The 21,423-nt window shown below is 39.8% G+C and overlaps 1 protein-coding gene and 1 long non-coding RNA gene across 4 annotated transcripts in view; one reads left to right on the top strand and one right to left on the bottom strand.

Moving 5' to 3' along the window:
• B4GALNT4 (beta-1,4-N-acetyl-galactosaminyltransferase 4) overlaps positions 1 to 10,856 on the top strand; it is a 225,868-nt gene extending 215,012 nt beyond the window's left edge. Inside the window, exons 16-20 of one of the 3 annotated variants that reach the window (XM_087950697.1) lie at positions 346 to 499; positions 2,388 to 2,460; positions 2,568 to 2,721; positions 5,266 to 5,461; positions 9,090 to 10,856. In XM_087950697.1, coding sequence (XP_087806823.1) covers positions 346 to 499; positions 2,388 to 2,460; positions 2,568 to 2,721; positions 5,266 to 5,461; positions 9,090 to 9,204 — 692 coding nt within the window. In that variant the 3' untranslated portion in view covers positions 9,205 to 10,856. Of the gene's footprint in view, positions 1 to 345; positions 500 to 2,387; positions 2,461 to 2,567; positions 2,722 to 5,265; positions 5,462 to 9,089 lie in introns of those variants that run through there. The other 2 variants (XM_026668134.2, XM_087950698.1) reach the window with 2 other exon arrangements.
• The window catches only part of LOC148133268 (uncharacterized), a 44,141-nt gene continuing 32,446 nt past the window's right edge, over positions 9,729 to 21,423 (bottom strand). The window contains exon 3 of the long non-coding RNA XR_015746624.1: positions 9,729 to 11,050. This is a non-coding gene — a long non-coding RNA (uncharacterized LOC148133268). The remainder of the gene's footprint in view (positions 11,051 to 21,423) is intronic.

Genomic DNA, 21,423 nt, shown 5'->3' on the forward strand with positions numbered 1-21,423 from the left:
TAAATCCCATATTCTATAACGAGGCTACAGAAGGAACAAAGCTGCACTGATCAATAAGTGATCAGGAAATTATATTGGTTCCTAACTATATTGGCATCTTCACTGTATAGGTAATTCTTTCGTTCTGCTATTAGAATAATGTAATGCTCAAATGCTGAATTTCTATGGGCTAGAAACTTCTGAAGTCTTTTGAAATTATGATTGAAGCCTATGCTGAGAATTACCCCTATGCCCTTGTGTGTCCATAAGGACAATTGAAGACTTTAATTAGGGGAATGTTTACCCATGAACACTCTATTGAGTTTTTGTGTTAAAATGCCAAAAATCCCTGTTCATACCTTGCAGTGAAGAACCAAGCACGCTGGGTACAGCAGTTCATCTCAGATATGGCCAGCCTATTTCTGAACACCAAGGATGCCAACTTCAATATCATATTGGTGGATTTTGATAGTGATGACATGCATGTGGAGAAAGCACTTCAGGAGGCTCACCTGCCCAGGTAACCCAAGCAGTGGGTTGAAAGTTTCAGAACTGTTTCTTCTGATGGTTCTCCCTAAGTCCTCACTGCTAAATTTTAAAACTTCAAAACCTCTTTTAATGACTGCAAATGTTGCCCAGTACTTTTCTGTGTAACATATAGTAGGTTCAGTTAACCACTAGGGAGATGGAAAGCTGTTTTAATAAAATCTGCTCAATTTCCTCTCTTAAACTTGCCACTTTGTGTGCAAATAACCGGTTTTCTTCAGTGTCTAGGGGTGTGAGGCTTCAGTAGCAAAGGTTAACAGCACAAATGAACCAGTGCTTGTGTATATAAAAAAGTAATGCCAACAACAGCACGGCTATACAGAGATCAAAACAGTCTCTGTGTGATGTCTCTAGTTAAAGCTGTTTGAATGAGTTCCTAGTTTTATTAACTATCGTAAATATTAAGATGATAAATTAATAAGCAGATAGCATTCCTAGGGCTGCAAGTTTTAATCAGTTTTATTGGTAGGTTAAAGCTAAGCCATGAACATATGTACTAGGAAATGAACTTCACTGAAATCATTGGATGTATGTCTCAACTTTTATACATTCTTCAGCCAAAAGGACTCCCAAAGCAAGTTCCATAAATCCCATTCATTGAAAAGGATCACTGTATTAATAAATAACCAGTTCTACTTTGGCTAAATATTTTTGATATAATTATTTCAAAAGCCAATAGGCAGATATAACTGAAGGAAACCAAACCACTTAAGAACCTAAAAGAGACACCAGATATAAGAAATTAAAGGACAATCAGCTTGAAGTCACCATTATTATATGGAGCCTGTCCCCAAGATTAATATTATAGAGTAAGGAAAAAAGAAAGGCAGTGATGGCTATGATTTTATAACTCAGCTTGAGCATGCTAAGTCAAGGTTGACTCAACCTTCCATTCTTTCGAAGTCAATAAAATGAGGACCAGATCGTTGGGGGTAATATGCTGACTCTGTAAACCACTTAGAAAGGGCTGTAAAGCACTATGAAGCGATGTATAAGTGCTATGGCTATTGCTCAAAAGCCCTAGCTGGCACAAAACAATTAGCCACTCTCCAGTTTGATCTTCTAGGTAAGTCCATTTGAGTGTATGGCAACTTAAGGGTCAATCACTTTTAGAAAGAGAAAGAAAATAGAAAAGAAAGAAAATAGCAGAGAAGAAGCAGAGAGGATGACAGTGCCCCTTACTTCATCCTTGCCCATTCTCTGTAGTGAGAAGCAAGAGGCTCCTTGTTCTCCCATTGATAGTCTAAACAAATACGGTGGGGGAGGAAAGGGAGGGACAAGGAAAGTAATAATAAACAACTGTAATGCAAAGTCAGAAGAGCTGAGGGAGTGGTCCTGTGTTTGACTTAAAACTTTGCAACAAGAGCCTGTAGATACGAACATAGAAAGAATTCCACTGAATTAAATAGAATTTATGCCCTGTTAAGCATGCCGCCTGAATTAATCTGAGAAAGCTCATTCTGAATTCGTGGGCCTGCAAGTTCAAGAACAGTTCCTAATTATCCATTTGTTTTTATGTCTCTTGACTTCAATTATAATTCTACAATGAGCAAGAAAATGTCGATGATGAACTAAAAATAATAGAAGAGTTCACTGATTAAAAAGTTACTGGTGAAGATATCAATTTATTTGCATTTGGTTGAAAAGTTAAAAGAGTTAAGAGTTAAAACGCTTGAATTTCTTGCATGTCCACTTCTTGACTGTCAAATACTCTCCTCCACCGAGAATAAACACTTCTTGATTTGTAGCCTCTTCCTTGATACTGGGAAACTTCTGGTATTTAGAGCGATTTTGCTGAACAGACTGTGCTTCATGCTGACTTCTCCCATTTCCGTGCCTTTATTCTTGCTGTTCCTTTACAGGTACCAGTATTTGAAACGTACAGGGAACTTTGAGCGCTCTGCGGGTTTACAGGCTGGGGTGGACGCCATAGAGGTGAGGCCCAAGAAGAAGTGAGTGGGTCTTCCTGAGAAGTGGGAGGTGTTGAACATCTACTTTGTCCCCCACTCATGGCCTGCCTATGATGTTCTTTCATCCCTCAGGATGGTAGCAGTATTGTATTCCTTTGTGACCTGCACATTCACTTTCCCCTCAATATTCTGGACAGCATCCGGAAACACTGTGTGGAGGGAAAGCTGGCCTATGCACCCATTGTCATGAGACTGGGCTGTGGGAGCTCTCCACGAGAACCCAACGGTAAGGTGCTGCTACTGCTGCTGCTGGGGAACTATAACCTGTGAATTGATGTAGCATTTTCAGGCACTGAGCTAGGAATCTTGGCTAGCCCATTCTTTCAAGAGGTCTCCACTAAGTGGTTTTGACATAAAAATCAGTAAATTATAACACTGCCAAATGTGGCTGCTCAATGAAATCCATCAGCATATGTATGGCTGTTTCAGTAGAAAGGGCTGAGAGGAAGTGTACTCATTTTAAAATATGTACCATACTGTTGGTATTAATGACTTATTATTGTTTAAATGGGGCCATATGCTTATTCTCTAAATCGTCTGAGTTTTATGCAGTAGACATTCCTTTCTGCCCAATATTCATCTCCTAAAATCTGTTTCACAGTTGTAACTACTCTTGGAAATATGAAGTAGATGACTTCTTCTCTGGGAGCACTGTCTTTGCAGAAAAGACAGCATGGGAAAGATTTAGACCAGAGGCCAAAATCCTGTGCTAGATTTTGCTAAATTCCCATTCCCAGTACCCATTCCCATTCCCTTTTGATCACTCTTGACTAGGGCTGCTGGAACTTGTAGTTCAGCAAATCTAGAAGGTTACAAATTCCCTATCTCTAATATAGTTTGAGTACAATTATCCTTAAGCCTATTTCTTCCCCCACTTCCTGTATTATTTTTCATAATGGATCAGAAGTGAAATTTCCCTGATATTTAGACAAGCAGCCAGGAGGAAGAAGTCTTGTATCATGCATGACATTTGAACAGAGATAATTCATCTCTAAACACCAAAGGTAAAATAGATAAAATAGATGTTGGTGACAAATATACAGTTCTGTCTCCTAATATTTTCAATATGGACACTATCAACAGGAGGGTAGGGGAAACAGAGAATGGGAAAGTTTACCTTTCACATTGCAAAAAATGGCTTACCCACCTCTTTCAGGTACATTCTAATGAGAAATAATATAGACGTACTTTTGGTATATAAATAATGCGAATACTTTAGACTTAATGATGTTTTATCCTTGGAGAAGTCAACATTGTGTTTTAAATAAAATTAGCTTTTGCTATTTTTATAGATTGATCAATTGACTGAAATATTTATATGTGCTTTTCCAATTGCTCAAAGCTATTTACAACTAATCATAAAAACACAAAAACAAAAGTGCACCAGCAGAATGAAATAAAAGTGCATCCCAAAAAGAGAATAAATAAAGGTAGGCTCCAATGACTTGTTTTGCATACTTTAGTTGTGCTTCTTCTGGAGAAAGAGACAAGGACATCTGTAAAACCACTCTGGAGTCCAGCCCCTACTGCGTGCAGGAATCCAAATGAGAGCATCACAGAGAAATGTCTGTCCAGTCACTGCTTGAACACAGTTAATTGTTTTCCATCACGGAAGGGAAATCACCAGCCCTCTAGATAATTGACCTCTGTGCTTATTGTTAGGGAGGCTTCTTTCTAGCATTCAATCAGAATCTGCCTCATGGCAACTTAAATCCATTATTCCATGTCTTACACTCTGGAATGAATGAGCCAGTCACTCTCTCTAAATCCTAGGAAGATGACAATAGCCAAGCATTTCTGAACAATTCTGCCAAGAAACCTTCATGGACCCATCTAGGCAGTTGCCAAGAGTCAAGAGTAATTTGAAGGTGCAAAAGAAGAAGAAAAAATGTAAATCAGTTGTTAGTAGGCTTTTGGATGCAATTTCAAGGCGTTGGTTTTGTTAAAATCTTTTGTGACTTCGATCCTCAATAACATTGGGAACCATCTGACTGAGGTAGAGTTTGCCTTCCCACTTTCTACAAGGCAGGAGGACAGGCTGAGAACCTCTCTCTCATGAGGAGGAAACTGGCCTCCCTGATGGCAGCCCCTCCCTTTTGAAAGGTTGACCTTGTTATCTTCAGAAAGCAGTCAAGACAATGTTTTTTCCAATAGACTTTGGATAAGAAGATGCAGTTGAGTTGAAGCTAGCTAAAAGAAATATTTTATAGTCTAACTTTAGGACATTGTTTGTTAAGTGTTTCATGGATGTCTATAGTTTTTATCTCATTATGAGGCAACTGGACTGTTGGGAATGGGAGACACATGAAGTATTGTATAAACAAACAAAACATTCTGGAAGAATGCAATAGGAAAGCCACTTTATACTGTATCAGGAAGACTGCATTATTGCTTCCAAATTGAAGGTGTTTATCTTCTTTCTATTCCTATAACTGTTCCTCATAAGTCCTCATGTTATAGCAGTCAATTTATACCTATTGTGTATAAACCAGTTGGAAAATTAGTTTGAAGAAGAAAGTACATGCATACCCTTCCAGCATTTTGTTCATTAATAAGAGAGTGACAACATTCATTATGGAGCCAATTCTTTACTAATTGGAAACCAGTTTGATCTGAGCAAGGGTACAATTTCAAGGGACATGTAAAGTTGGCATAGCCTTTCCCTACTCTAAATTCATTCAAGTAAAGGTTACCTCCTCATTTCTTTTGTATCTACATGAGATAATGTTGTTTGCTATCACTAAGAGACATATTTCTATGATCTAAACAGGACCATTCAAGCTTTTGATGCTTTCCATTTCAAATCTGAAGAAAGAATTCTTGGCTTGTCTTTTCTCAGGCTACTGGGAAGTAAATGGCTTTGGCCTCTTTGGGATCTATAAGTCTGACTTTGATCGTATTGGGGGGATGAACACAGAAGAGTTTCGGGACCGCTGGGGCGGGGAAGACTGGGAGCTGTTGGACAGGTGAGGCTACTCTCTATAAAGTCCCCAGATCTCTTTGGGCCCATGTTGGGAATTCTACTGATCACAGGAAAAAGCAGACTATTTTACCTAAATAAATAGCTAGGAATATTAGGCAGAGAGGTCTCTATTGATGACTGTGTATATCTTTGCTTTTACATTTGCGGGATCATTAAATTATTTGCAGGAAATGCTTTCCACTTCTACTATCCTAAGGACACAGTGAGCTACAACTTTCAGCATGCAAGGTCAAACTGAAGTACATTCCACCATCACCCACCACTTCCACTCTCCCAGCAAGTCAGTGCTGTCTGCTTTTATTATATGTGGGCTGGAAGTTGTGAAACTGACTTTAAAAAGACTCTGGCTTGCAAGCAAAATCTAAAATGTGTTTGAAGCCTGTGTAAAAATGCCTTTAGGCTATTAGCCTATTGAAGATTTCCTTTTCAAGTGACATAGACATCATTTTTCCCTCTCACAGAGAACTAGAGTGCTACACCCTCCCTTGATTATTTTTAACCCTTGCTTCATAGAGGGAAATCCAGTCTTCCCAGGTTTTTCCAAGAATGCTTTTTAACTTATTTTTTTACTTTCAAATGGTCGTCAACCTACAGCCATAATTGGGACTGCAGCTTTGGTCACATCACTGTGGTCATAAGATATTGGACCCAATTTTACAATAATTTTTATGACTGGAATCACCATGATCATGAAGCAAATCTGGCTTCCCCAATGGGCATTTTTTGGCTGGAAACTGACAAAATTGTGATCATGTCACTGCGAGTATAAGGTCGTAAGTGCGAGTACAACTTACACAAGCCATTTTGCCAAGCCAGTTGTAACTTTGAACCACCATTAAATGAACAGTTATAAGTTGGGGGCTATCTTTGTTTTCTCTTGGGCTTGGGATAGTTGCTTACCAACTGTTTGAAGTTACAACAAACCTACCTTGGGGCTAGCTACAACCCACATTCAAAGGTAGAATTGTCGGGGGACCTCCACAGTCATGTGACCAAACTTCAGGAGCTCAGCAACATGGGCACATTTAATAGTTGTTTGCAGCATCCTGCAGTCATGAGATCACAATTTTGCCATTCATTCATTCATTCATTCATTCATTCATTTTTATTGCTGCCCATCTCAGTGTGATTTTTTTAGGCTTTAACAGCCAGGATCAACAGTGTAAATTAGACTTGCAAGCAAATATATGCAGATTCTAAATTTGTAATTAATTGTTCTAAATTCTTAGCCATTAGGATTATTTTAGCTGCTATTTCTTTGCCCCATAGAACTGACCCAGGAAAGTGGTATACAGGTAATCCTTGGTTTACAATGTTCATTTTAGTGACTGTTCAAAATTACAATTGCACTGGAAAAAGTGACATGACCATTTTTCACACTTATGACCATTACAGCATCCCTGTGGTCATGTGATCCAAATTCAGACACTTGGGAACTGACTCACATTTATGACAGTTGCAGTGTTCCGGGGTCATTTGATCCCTTTTTGTAATCTTCCAACAAGCAAAGTCAATGGGAAAGCCAGATTCACTTAATATCCATGTTACTAATTGAACAACCACAGTGATTCTGTTAACAAATGTGACAAGAAAATTTGTAATATGGGACAAAACTCACTTAACAAATTTCGCACTTAGGCGCACAAATTCTGGGCTCAATTGTGGTCATAAGTCGAGGACTCCCTGTACATAGACTGAAATAGAATCGAATAGAATAGAATACTTTATTGGCCAAGTGTGATTGGACACACAAGGAATTTGTCTTGGTACGTACAACACTTAATGATAGTCATAGGGTACAATCAGCAATCAAATCATAAAAGGAAGAAGAGAATTGTTTCAGGACGTACCCACATAACTATGTCCCTTATGGCTAGTTCAACTTACTGTAGAAGCAGGATGGGAAAGAAAAAGGTATTATTGTGCCACAATAACTAGTTTGAATTTTGGCACATTCTGGAATCCTTCTCCAAGATCTAATACTCCAGTAGGAACTAGCACAATTTTTTTTCAGAAAAGTAGCACCTGGTTTTATTTTTATCCTGCCTTTCAATCAGGTGCAAAAAGCACCATATACATTCTCTTGGTTACATTCTCTTCTCAACTTCTCTTGGTTCCCCCCTCAACTATACAACCTCTAGAGCAGGGGTTCCCCATCTTGGCAACTTTAAGACACATGGACTTCAACTCCCAGAATTCCCCAGCATGGCTTATTTTTGTCGTCTGTGCCCAAAGCAATTTATACATGTAGTATTTCTCCAACCACATACATTCTTTCCCACAGTAAGGTTACTGTTTTCTTTAGTGTATTCTCGATGAATCAAAGGCATTCCCCCATTTTGAAAATAAATTATTGGGTCAGAGGGTGGGAGAACCTGCTCCCTTTGAAGTAAAGGCAGTACATATTCACAATATAAACAATATGCTCAACTAACCACAGACTCCTGCATGTCCCTAGGTAGATCAAACAGTCTTGTTTTGCCCGCTGGAAATGGTTTGAGTTGAGACTTTGTCAAATCTTGAGAAAAGGAGTTCCAGAATCACAGAATAACCAATTAGGGCGCTGCCCAAAATGTTATGCAGGGCAACAGGTTTGCTCAGATTGAGTATGCATGTTTGCTTGGAAATTAATCCCATAGAATTTAATAACACTTTCTTCTTAGTAAGGCGGCAGAGGATTATAGCCTTAGCTGTTTGATTTAATGTACCATCATTTATGTTTACTTCTAAATGTAATCCTGTCCTTTGTGAGGTCTCTTTATAGTATGAAGTAGTCTTGATAAATTGCCTGTTGAAAGAGACAGTGTACACTAAGAACTGAAAAAACAGTAGGCATAACATTTTAACTTCTATGCAGCTAGATGTATCAAGACAGCAATACACATGAACACATTTGTAATGTATTTAATAACATTTAAATGTGGGGCATTACCGTTGAAAAATACTGGGGCAGTATGTACCACCTATTACAAGCTGCCAAGTGTATGATACCTCTATAGGGAGAATGCTATAATTGAGAAGACCACAAGATCTGAATCACATACTGTGTGGGAAATACCTACTGTTTACGTAAGGCCATATACAGGATCGTGCTGGCCACATTTAACATATGAGCCCATTGATATTGGAAGAGACACTGTTTCAGATATTTAGATTCTAAACCAATTAGGGCTTAAGAGACAAATGTCTTCATTCCAAGCCCCATGGCAAGATAAGCGGCAAATAAATAGAACCAAGTTTAACAAATGAGGCTCAGTCAGACATGGGCAGTAATAGTTTAAAGCCTGATGCTCCACAGTCCAATTTAGATCCCTAGTATCTGGGGATACTAATATCAGTATCTGGGTTGATAAATGTCTGGATGATCACTAGGGTGGCAACTAGGGGTTCATCCAGATTTTTTTCAGGCCAGGTATTGGCTGTTCCTGCACCAGATGCAGCTTCTAAACTAGGTCCAAATCATACCAGCTAATCCATATATATATATATATGAGGATATTCCTGTTATGCATGAAAGGGTTCTGTAGCAGATGTTTCCTTGGAAACACTAACTTTCTGTCTCCTCTTTTTCTTTTCCCTTCCATCATCTGATTTACTCCCATTGTTTCTAGGGTGCTTCAAAGTGGGTTAGAGGTAGAACGTTTGCGACTCAGGAACTTTTACCATTACTACCATTCCAAGCGTGGCATGTGGAATTCACACAACAAGAAGACACCCAAAGACTAAGCACACCAGCATTGTCATCAGCTGGACTCCTCCTCCTGGTCTTCTTTAAGTGGGAACAAGGAAGCAGCAGCCACTGGACTCCACACAGCATGACCCAGCACAGTTTTTCTACTGCTACAGGTAGCCTTCTGGATGCAGCATCTGTCAGAGGCCAGACCAAGAGCACTCAGAGTGGAGGTTTTCTACAGAACTACTGTTTAAAGCAAACCATGTTTATTTTGGGATTTTTTTGGTGACTTTTCTTAAAGGGTCTAATTTCTTAGTCAGCAATTACATTTATTAACTCGGTAGTGCTGAAATGCAAAGAGTACTGCTAATAGGAGAGTGAGGTGAGCCCACCAGTATTACTGCCAACCAGGAATGAGCTGGTGCAGCTTCTCAAAGCTCATGTAACTGCCTGGAAAAGTTTATGACTGTATTTGCCCTACTTTAACTCCTGAAGTGAGCAGGGAAGGGGGAGAATCTTCAATATGTCACAAATGGTTCCTTCTTGATATGTCTAGGCCACTGCACATTTTCATGCCAGTGGGAGAAGCTGAAGAGAATTGAAAAAAATCTCAAAGGGGCATAAAAATACTTGTATCAGGCGAGAGGTGCTCCAGTTTCTCAATACAATTTTGGATTTTTGTTCCCTGCTAGCTCTGTTGCTTTTGCTGCTCCAGCCCCACAGTTATATTGTGCCTCAGGTAGGAATTGCTCCAGAACTCCACATACAATAGAATTATAAATAACTATCTCCAATCCCGTGGAGAAGATATAACAAACACATTCTCCCAAAAAATTAGCTTTATAAGGGGGAAGGAATATCCAGGAAATTGCTCATTAGAACTTTTCAGGCTTCAGCATTTTTGGGTGTGATTTCCTCATCAAAGGAATGGGAAATATTTTAGGTTTTCTGTTCTCCTACATCTTTGGGTCCTCTAAAATGAAACCTCCCAACAAGAGGATATCTTTCAGGTAGAGAGGTAGAGAGGATGTAGAATTGACAAAGGAACAGGAAGCAGAAAGTGGAGCTGACTTCCTCTCCTTCCACAACATAGTTGCTTGTGAATATCCTCATTTTTCTTCATTTGTTGCTTGGTACGGATCAAGACTGGATGCCTACAAACATGAGCAACAAAATACGTTTGATATAATTGTCGGCAGAGAAGCAAAGGTTAAATAGAAATTCTGGGAACAAAGGAATTCTGGGTTGTGATGGGCTTACAGTAGGAGTCACTGCCCATATTTCCCTAGTCTGTGCCATGTTAACGGAGAACCCAACATTAAAAAAAATCAAAAACCCCTCATCCTTTTTATTTGAGAGAGAAAGAACCTAAGAATGTAGACTAAGGACTGAATGGATTGACTTGGTAGGAAGGGGCTGATCATCTCTCCCCCCTCCCCCCTCCCCCCCATTTACTGTTTTTGGAGCAACCTTCTCTCTTTATACACAATGCATCAAATATAGAGAGTGAATGAGGTTTCACTACTTTCTGGCTTCATCTTTGGGTTGCTATGGTTAGAGTATCAAAACAGGAGTAGAGAGAAGGGCAAAACAATATTTCCAAGCTAATTTCTGTGAAATTATGAGGTAGAAAGCTGTTTTCAGAAAGTTATGTCTGATTTTTTTTAATGGATATTGTTATTAAAAAAAAATAAAGTAAATGTCCTGGTTCTGATTTTTTCCCTGTTTTGTAAATTCATTTGAAGTCATGGTACCAAGTTTCCTTCCTGCAGAGGTTCAAATAAGGCCTGCAGTGTTCACAGGAGATGCTTCGCAGGCTCAATTGTTGCTTCATCCAGATCACCAAAAGGATTTCCCATCCTCTCTGCCAGGTGCTGTTACACTCAACCAGATGCAGCCCTGTTTTCACAGAGTAGAGAATTAGTCTCATTAGTTCTTTCATAACATACTTAACTGGCTCAGGTGAGCATATCATGCCTACAGCTAAACACAGTCAGCCCTGGGATTAATTGTTGTCCCATAAAAGTGCAATTGGTTGGGACTATCCCTCCTCCAGGTCAGTCTATCATGCAAACATCTATGGTGATTCTCAATCACCCAGGTCATGATGGTCCAAAGGCTGCTTTTTCAAAAGGCAGCTGGACTTCCTTTGTTTTTCCTTGAAGATGTTTCACTTCTCATCCAGAGCTGAACTGAACTGAAGAAGCTTCTTGGATGAGAAGGAAAACATTTTCAAAGGAAAACAAAAAGTCAGGTTGCCTTTTGAAAAATCACCTTTGGGAGTATCATGCAAACAAACTCAAGAGGGCTAATATAAGGCTAACCCCCTTTCTCCTGCCAGAACAGAGACAAAACCCTGGAATGATCCCTTTCCACATATATCTCCATTTTGTTCTTATCCTGTAGGCATGTTGTGTGAAGCATTGGTAGAAATAAACACACAAAAGGAAAAATTGAGCTAACTGCTCCTCACATGACTGGAACATCTGGAATGATGTGCTGTCAATGGCAGGAGAGGAGTTTCCTTGAGGGAGCAAACTGACTCAGAAATGTTTTGCATATATAGCCACTTATTAAAGCTGTTTACATGCAAGAAAATATACATGAAATATATTTTCACCTGAAGCTATAAACAGAGAATTTAGTATCGCACACAAAAGTGTAATACAATGCTCTTTGGTATATATATCAGATAGAATATTCAGGCTAAATGATGAAACCTTAATCAGGACAAGGTAGATTTATTGAACTGTTAAATTTATTTATGAGAGTTTTCTTCCATTGGTTGAGAAGAACAGACTCTGTTAAAAAGAGTGTTCAAGAAAAAAGCAGGAGATCCAACACTCTGCAAATCTTTCTGAAAAAGCTTTTAAAAACTCACCATGAAAATAGCTTGTTGCTTCAAGGAGCTATTTGGTAACTGTAATGATTTTTGTAATACCTAACAGAAAATTATCTTTCGCTTTTCTTTGCTGCCCACAGTTACCCCTTCTCCTCTCCTCAATTTCTATTTTTATTTTCCTCCTCTTTTTGGCAGGGAGTATGGGGAAATTGTCTGGTCTGTATGTATATTCTTTTCTTTTTAAGAATGTAAAGGCTGTGTGTGTGTGTGTGTGTGTGTGTGTGTGAAGTAGATCAAATCAGTAGTCAAAATGATAAAAGAAGTGAGAAAGAAATACAGTATGTACCTTTAGAGTATCTAGACTACCCTGGTTGGTGCCCTACAAAAGAAAGAATTTATACCTGCCCTCTACTATATTAAACTAGGCAAAGCACGTCACTCTGTTCTTCTTTATAGCTGTTTGAACATGATGATGCATCAGCAAAGTGTCTTCTAAGCAGCATTCAGGACCTGTTTTATTAACTTCAACCCCGTCCTACAGGTTTTCATGAGATGGGGTGCGGTTGGGCAGAGTAAGAACACATTGGAATTCTGAATAACTTTGGGGGGTCTATATTTAGAACCAAAGAAGTGGGAAAATGAGGACAGGGACCACTATCTGAGAAAAGGAAAGACACACAGTCTCTCTCTACTAGTGTTAGGAAACTAAACATTAAAAAAAACCATCTATCTAGGGACAATAGATAGATGTTCTTTCTGTTCTAAAAGCTCCAGCTTTCAGGCAGAAGCTTAGCTCCATGTCAAGTACACACAGAGATGTTGATCTGATGCAAATGACTATAGCCCGAAGTTCTGGTGTTCCCTTAGGCAAATGCATGATGTCAAACAACTAAAGATGGAGTAGCTCTTCTAGGCATGATCTGGGACCTAATTAGTGGTTATTTTACATTTTGTTAGAGGAAAGCTACCACACTGAAGACAAAATATGGGCATTAAACAGTCCCACAGTGAAGTTCCATCACGAAGAAAAGAAACCTCTTTCCTATGGCTGCATGAAACGATATTAATGCATAAATCTCATCAGTGCCCAGAGGCATTTGGGTGCATCTCTGTTTCACAAAAGGTCAAAAAGCTGGTTGTGGTCTGGTTTTTGTTTCCAGGGAGCTAAGCTGCTTTTCTCCTCCAATTCACCTTCAGGTATCCACAGCTGTTCATTACTGTTCATTGCTCAGTTTTCAGAAGTCATGAGTGGTATCTAATGCATGTGGAGACTTGATCTAATTCAGCTCTAAGCAGATTGTGAAAATGTACATTAATTCCATCAAGTTACTTTTTGAACCTTTAGGGTTTATATCAAAATTAAGTCTCCAAGAGTTATCAGGTAAAGCTGATCTAACATAGTAAAAAGGACTACATACTTTCTATTTTCCATCTCAATTACTATATCAGGGGTGGTCAGCCTGTAGGCCATTCATAGTCCCTCAATGCTCCATCTATAGATCCATAACTCCTCCCAGAGTATGGGGAGGGGCTTTTCTATTTCGGCTTAGGGTTTAGTGTCATGAAAAAAATAACTTTTAAGAGTCTGCAAGAATTAGGGCATCGTGCTTGGTTTTTTACCTCTGTCTAATTCCTAAAATGAAAAGAATGAGACTGAAATTTCAATCCTACCTAATGAAGTCCCCCACCCCGGCCTACAGTTAAGGCATAGAACAGTTCAGTTCTTCCTTGTCTAAAATCTTCACACTCATCTGACTAAAATGAACCACATTCACTGTTTCATCTTTCAAATCTAGTTGACTTGCTCAAGTGTCTCTGAGCAAGGTCAGCCTAGACATATTATCTATCTTAAAAGGAACATTATTTGGACCATTGCAGGTGTTACAATCAGAGCCCATAGAATGGAGGTTGCTTAAATGGTCAAATCAAAAGTCCCCAGAATCCATCAAATATCCAGGAATCAGGTATTGTCTTGTGGGTCAGGTAAGCATTCAATGAGCGACACATAGGAAAGTTTACAATTGAGGACTATCAAACCTTGGTCTGTTAAATGGCAAAGAACATACATATATCCTCCTACTTGCATTCCAGTGGAATAGAGTCAGCCTGAACCCTTTCTTATTTAAAGCAATCATGAGGCATCCTGTTCTGACTGTTCCACCCACTGAAGATGGGAGACTGAGAAGGAGAGATAAAAATTGGAGTGACCAACTTGCTCTGCTGACTACCAGTCTACTGACTGTTTAGCTGGGCTCAAGATGTTATAAAGCCAAAACCAGGATCCTTAACAGATACCTTCACTGTTACAGATTTCGTCAATCACTGGAAAGCTTAGTGATCTTTGCAGAAACTCCACCATCCAATGATATGTGGGAAGGACCTTTTGTGATAATATCTGTCCTATAAAATAGTCTTCCCCTGAAATCCAACTTTAGGCACCTACCAAAGACCTCATTCTTTACCCAAGCCACCTCTGATGAATGGCTTGTTATTCATTGAACTGCTTCCCTTTCTCCTGTTCCACTTTGTTGAATATTTGTAATAGTTTCAACTGACTGATTTTAATTGTGTTTTAATTATTTGTAAACTACCCTGAGATGCAGTTGCAGCTTAATTAGCCTTCCCCAGTAGTGTTGCCAGATATGTTGACTTGCAGATTGCATCATTCCCAAAAAGGATGCCATTGGTGATGGTAAGCTATCTCTTAGGATATAAACACTAAGCAATAGCAGTCAACAGTCTGGATTTCTCCACTGCAGGAAGAAGGTTGCTCACCATGCCTGCAACTTATTTACTAAGGTATAAACAGTAGATGAAACAGAAGAGAATGAAGCAAATGGTCAAAGACACCATTTCAAGTGCAGGTTAGCTACACAGAAAAAGCTATCTAGTTGCAGCAACTGTATCAATTACTGCTTTAGTAGGAAACACCCATATGCTGCAGGAAAAGTTATACAACTGAAGTCGAGACATTAAAGGGTGGGTGAGTAGGCTTTAGCATACATATTGTAAGCTGTAGTTCACAAGGCTTAGAGGTACTTGTGAGAAATTGAGAAATGAGTAAAAAAAAGGGGGGGGGGATTGGCCAAACAAGTGATATCAGTTGAACATGGTGGCACAGTGGTTACAATGCAATATTGCAGGCTAATTCTGCCAACTTCCAGCAGTTTGATTCTCACTGGCTCAAAGTTGACTCAACCTACCATCTTTCCAAGGTTGGTAAAATGAGGGTCCAGATTTTGGGGGCAATATGCTGATTGTGCAATATACTGATTAGAGAAGGCTGTAAGGCACAGTGAAGCTGTATATAAGTCTAAGTGCTATTGCTATATCTATCTGTAGATACCTATTGGTGTCTGCCAAGTAGAAGTATCAACAGCTTGAAGGGCTTTATTTTTAAACATACCCAGCTTCTTGATTAATTGTGCCTAGACTTCAAGCAAACAAAAAATAAATTTAAAGAGTGAAGAATGTTTCCAAGGTGTTAACCAACTGTTGGCTTGCAAAATCTCAAAAGACAGCCTTATTCAACTCTTTCCCTTCTTCCATCAATTAATTTTTGTCCTCTATACTACAAATCTATCCTTTTAAAATAAGAATCGGGTAAAGGTGTTGCAAGAATTTTACACGTCATTCTTGTCCTTTAGATGTTTGATTCAGGGCAGTGCAATTTATAAAACATCTAAAACCTATATACCAGGCAGAGTTGTATGAATAATGCATATGTGGAAATATCTGGCACCTGAAACTGAGGTGTGAAACTCTAATGAAGAATGAATAGGAACAACAATCAAGTCTTGTTAAAACCAATCAAGTCTCGCTAAAAACTGAACAGAGAACTTGATTCCCAGTAGAACTTAATTGCATTGCCTCAGAAAATTGGATTTTTCATGTCCTTTTCTCTGAAAACTGAGAGTATAAAGGCATGTGCTTAGAAACTTTTCTTGCTCCTAATAGGTACTATAATGTTAATCCAAGTAAAGTGATTTGAGAAACACAGTACCTGAAGCACTGGAGAATTCCACTAGGAAAATGACATTTTGAGCATTTGGAGGGGGTAGATCTTAACTTTTATTCATGTAAGCAAAAAAAAAAAAAAAAGGACCAATGGTCATTATATTCAGCTGTCTCACAGTAGAAAATAAAAATATTCATTTGCTGCTCGCATTGTGAATATTCAAGTAAGATTTTTTTTTAAAAAAAACTTTTGTTTTAAAAATGTTATCAAATTCTGTACTTGTCAACAGTGGTGTCCCCCAAGATAGTGTTCTAGGACCAACTCTCTTCATACTCTACATAAATGATCTCTGTGATCATATCAAGAGCAACTGTGTTCTCTTCGCTGATGACGTAAACCTATTCAACACCACCGACAATACTGCTACCCTTCAAAAAGACCTTGACTATGTATCAGAATGGTCAAACAAATGGCAACTTCAAATCTCAACAAATAAATGCTCTGTCCTACATATTGGCAAAAAAAATCAGAAAATAAAATACAGGCTGAATAGTCAAGACCTTGTTGATGATCCAAACTCTGTCAAGGATCTTGGAGTACTCATCTCTAATGATCTAAATGCTAGAGCCCACTGTAACTACATAGCCAAAAAGGCATTAAGAGTTGTTAACCTAATCCTGCGTAGCTTTTTTTCCAGTAATATCACACTACTAACTAGAGCATACAAAACATTTGCTAGACCAATACTTGAATACAGCTCATCAGTCTGGAACTTGCGTGACGTATCTGATATTAATACAGTTGAGAAAGTCCAGAAATATTTCACAAGAAGAGTTCTCCACTCTACTCGTTGCAGAATATCTTATGCCACCAGACTTGAAATTTTAGACCTAGACAACCTAGAACTACGCCGTCTTTTCTCCGATCTAAGTATAGTACATAAAATTATATATTGCAATGTCCTACCTGTCGATGAATACTTCAGCTTCAACCATAACAATACAAGAGCACAAAATAGATACAAACTCAAGGTAAACCGCACCAAATTTGATTGCAGGAAATACGACTTCAGCAACAGAATGGTCAATGTCTGGAATACTCTACCTGACTCTGTGGTTTCTTCCCCAAACCCCAAAAACTTTAACCTTAGACTGTCTACTATTGACCTCACCCCTTTCCTAAGAGGTCTGTAGGGGGCGTGCATAAGCGCACCAACTTGCCTACCGTCCCTGTCCTGTTGTTTCTTTTTTTTTTCTTATATGTATCCATTTCATGTATTCATAACTATGTTTATGCTTATACCTGTTATCTTATAATCACTTGACAAAATAAAATAAATAAAATAAAATAAAAACATTAATCCATATCCCCCTGTCTCTGCTTCTTGTAATGGTTCAGGCCAAGTGTGCATACTCTCATTAACATTTGCTATCTGCCACTTTACCTGAAAGTTTTTGACAAAACATTCTCCCATTTGCATGAGGTGTGGCAGTTGCATAGGAAAATAGCATGAGGCATACATTCAGAATGCCAGGTGCCAAGGGAGAAAAGAAAAGAAATTGCTAAAATGGAATCAGGTTAGACTGAGAAGTATGAAGGATGAGGTGGATAAGACACCAGGGAAGAACTATCTAGTTTCTTTATTTTAATGCAAAGTGTGGGCAGTCTTGATGTCCAAGGAAAGAGTTACACTTCTCTGCCTGCTTGGGGAATTTGGAGGGAAGGGAATAACTATTCGTTCACCTGCTGATTCACAGACACAAGTCTTGACTTGATAAGAGATTCACAACACCCTCCTGAGGCAATGAGCACCACCCAGCAATAGCCTCACCCTGCCTCTTCCTTGCACTTTCTTTGCTCTTCCTTACACCCTCAAGCACACCTTCCCAAGGCAGTGAGAGCTCTCTGTTGCCACCTTCACCACCAACAACACAGGGACAACTTTCAGCAGGAATGTGGACAGGCAGCTGGCTTGAGCTTCCTCAGCCTCATGAGAAAGAGAACCTAAGATCCCTATTTTTAAGGCAAGCTGACTGGGAATTTTCAGAGTAATACTTCAATGCATTTAAGAGGTATGAAGTTGGGGAAGCCTCCATTAGAGCAGTGAGAATGAAACATACAGATCTCACAGTTGAAAGCAAACAGAAACACAAAGTTAAATAGTAGACCACTATTGGTTAGCAGCAGACCTAACAAAATTAGACACTTTTGTTTGCTGTTAGGTTAGTATGTACCATGTTCCCCCAAAATACAACCTAACCCAAAAACAAGCCCTAGCCTGATTTTCACGCCTTTGCCTAATGTAAGCCCTAGTTAAGCCCCACCCACCATCTGGTTGTACAAGATGGTGCAAGGCGCATGTGTAAAAATCAAGCTAGGGTGGTGGTGGTGGGCTGAAGCTGCCCCACACACTCCGCACCTGTTTACCTTAAGACCACCGCAGCTAGGTCTCCCACACCCCAACACCTGTCGTGCCGCTGCTTGACTTCTTCTGTGGCCACTCAGGGCAGGGGGCCATGAAGCTCATCATGCTGATGACACTGCTCGCACATGCAATGGCACAACTCACCATGCAGCCTCCTGCTGTAAGCAGTGGCACTGCTGTGATAAGTCATGTGGTGTCTAGCCACAAGCGGTCTCGAGCGGCCACAGAAGAAGTCAGGCAGAGGCATGACAGGTATTGGGGCGTGGGACACCTGGCTGCGGTGGTCCTAAGGTAAGCGGGTAAGACATCCCCTGAAAATAAGACCTGGTGCTTATTTTGGGACCCAAAGAAAATAAGACCGGGTCTTATTTTCAGGGAAACAAGAGTATATACATTTTAATATTGGACTATGTGGTTTTTAATATATCTTTTAATATTACTCTCCACTGAGGCCTTAGAGTCAAAACAAATGTCACCCACAAAGTAAATAAAATATACAGACTTTCCTATTATCCTACAACTACACAACAGAACCTGTGTATTTTCCTTTATGTAAGAAAATAAGAAGCAACGCTATATCAGACTACCTCAAAAAGTAAGGAAAACTCCCCGTGTGGTTCCAAGCTCAGGATGGATTCATTCAGTAATTAGGACTTTAAAGGAAAACACCTTGTTGACTCACTCCCCAAAGCACTCTGGGAACAAATATAGGCATCCAAAAAATATTCTGTTTGACACTGTGCCAATCCAACATTCACCATACAGGAAAAACTACAGCAACCAGCACATCCAAGGCTTCCATGCAATTTTTCAAAGGAGTTCCAGGCTCAAAGAAAGGCAGATGCAATGTTCCCATTGTCCACAAGGGGATGCAGTTGATGCAAATGTAAATAATGTAAATTATTTGCATGTAAATAATGGAAACCTCCCATAAGTGTCAGATGCCATAGTGTTAGATGGACTTCTTTCGAGCCAGCATGTCATGGATTACCTGCTTTTGTTGTTAGGTTCAATCTGGAATAAATGAAGCAATTTTAAATAGCTGTATGGTAGGCGTGTGCCTATTACAGAAATAGTTAGTCCTCGGGTTGTGACAGCAATTGGGACCAGAATTGCCATCACTAAGCAAAGTGGCCATAAACCGTGATATCGCAGGTTACTTAGCAAGAGAGTCCCAGTAGTCCCAATTCCCATCGTTAAGCAAGGACCTCACATGACCGCAACGTCTGGTTTTCTGACAGTCTTTGCTTGCGGGAAGTTGGCAGTGTTAAGGTAAAATGTCAAACTGCTTTAGTCACATAAGAAAACATTGATATTGCCATCCCTCATGTTAAGCATACAAGTTCCATGATGCATCACTGCACATTCCGCTCCCACCAGGTATAAAAAGTACTTACTTTTTTTTTTGAACCTCTCTCTCGTCTCCCCCCTGGAAGAATGATGTACCAAAGAGAAAACATAGACATAATGTAATTTTACATTTCTACAATAAAAGAATACTCTGACCATAAACATTTTTTAAAGTTAATTTTGGCTAGATCCATTAAAGGTTATTAACAGGCCGGGAACATTGGAAATCATGATCACATGACCATGGCTCTCTGTGATGGTCAGAACCCATCAATCAGCACCATTTCAAGTTTGAATGATTGTTCACTGTGTGGTCATATCCCGAGAACCATCTATGCGGTCACAATAGTTTTTAAATATGTTCTGAGTTCAGGTCTAAACATCAAATAATGCTCCCAATATTTCTGTAGTAGAATATACCAAAATACAAACCTATTCAGCAGCTGATCTATCTTGATCTCTCGATCTCTGTCCCTCTCCATTGCAGGGTCTAGAGCCGTGATGGTGAACCTATGGCACGCATGTCACAGGTGGCACGCAGAGCCATTTGTGCCGGAATCCGAGTTGCAGGCAACGTACCTCACTGCACATGTGCATGTCTCACAGCTGATTTTCGGCCGGTTTGAGGCCTTTTTCAGCCTCCCAAAGGCCTGAGGAAGGCTTCTGCAGGCTTTGCAGGACAAAAACTAGCCCCGTTTCATCACTTCCTGTTTTTCTGAAAATACCGGAAGTGATAAAATGGGGCTAGTTTTTGGCCTACAAAGCCTGCAGAAGCCTGCAGAAGCCTTCCTCAAGCCTCTGGGAGGCCGAAAAAGGCCTCAAACTGGCCAAAAATCAGCTGTGAGGTGCAGTGCAGGTAAGGGGGCGGCGGGGTGGGTGGGGATTGCACACGCATGCGTAGGGGCCGTGGGGGGGCGCATTGCCTTCTGGGTGCTGGCACGCGAGTGCGAGCATGCAAGCGCGCGCACAATTTTTGGCACAGGAGCCCAAAAGATTAGCCACCACTGATCTAGAGCCTGTTAGGGTCTGAATAGGGAGAATCACGTTTAAACTGAATCTTACCAAAACAGAGGGGCTATATAGACTCAGAAGCTACCTCAATCTAGAGACAATCTGTGAGGAAAGGATAGCGCTTTGCCCAAATGGCTCTGGCCTATGATTTGGAGATCCTCCTGAATTTTCAGCTCCTACTTGAATAGCAGATAGGAGCTATGGCCAGTAGAACTTTTATACAATACAGGTAGTCCTTGACTTATGACCACAATTGAGCCCAAGGTTTCTGTTAAATGAGACATTTGTTGTGAGTTTTGCCCCATTTTACCTTTTTTTTGCCTCAGCTGTTAAGTGAATCACTGTAATTGATAAGTTAGTTCCCCAGTTATTAAGTCAGTCTGGCTTCGCCATTGAGCTTGCTTGTCAGAAGGTGGCAAAAGGTGATCGCATGACCTTGGGACACAGCAACGGTCATAAATATGAACCGGTTGCCAAGCATCTGAATTTTGATCACATGACTGTGGGGATGCTGCAAAGGTCGTAAATGTGAAAAATGGTCATAAGGCACTGTGCCATTGTAACTTTTGAATGGTCATTAAATGAACTGTTGTAAGTCAAGGACTACCTGTACCATATTGTAGACCAGTTGTGTCCTTCAATTGTGGATTTTCTGCTTTGTTAACAGTTACTTATGCTGTTGTCAT

This window comes from Notechis scutatus, chromosome 1 (assembly GCF_049901735.1).
Source record: "Notechis scutatus isolate UNSWTSFEM ecotype Mainland chromosome 1, rNotScu1.2, whole genome shotgun sequence".
Taxonomy (NCBI): Eukaryota; Metazoa; Chordata; class Lepidosauria; order Squamata; family Elapidae; genus Notechis; species Notechis scutatus.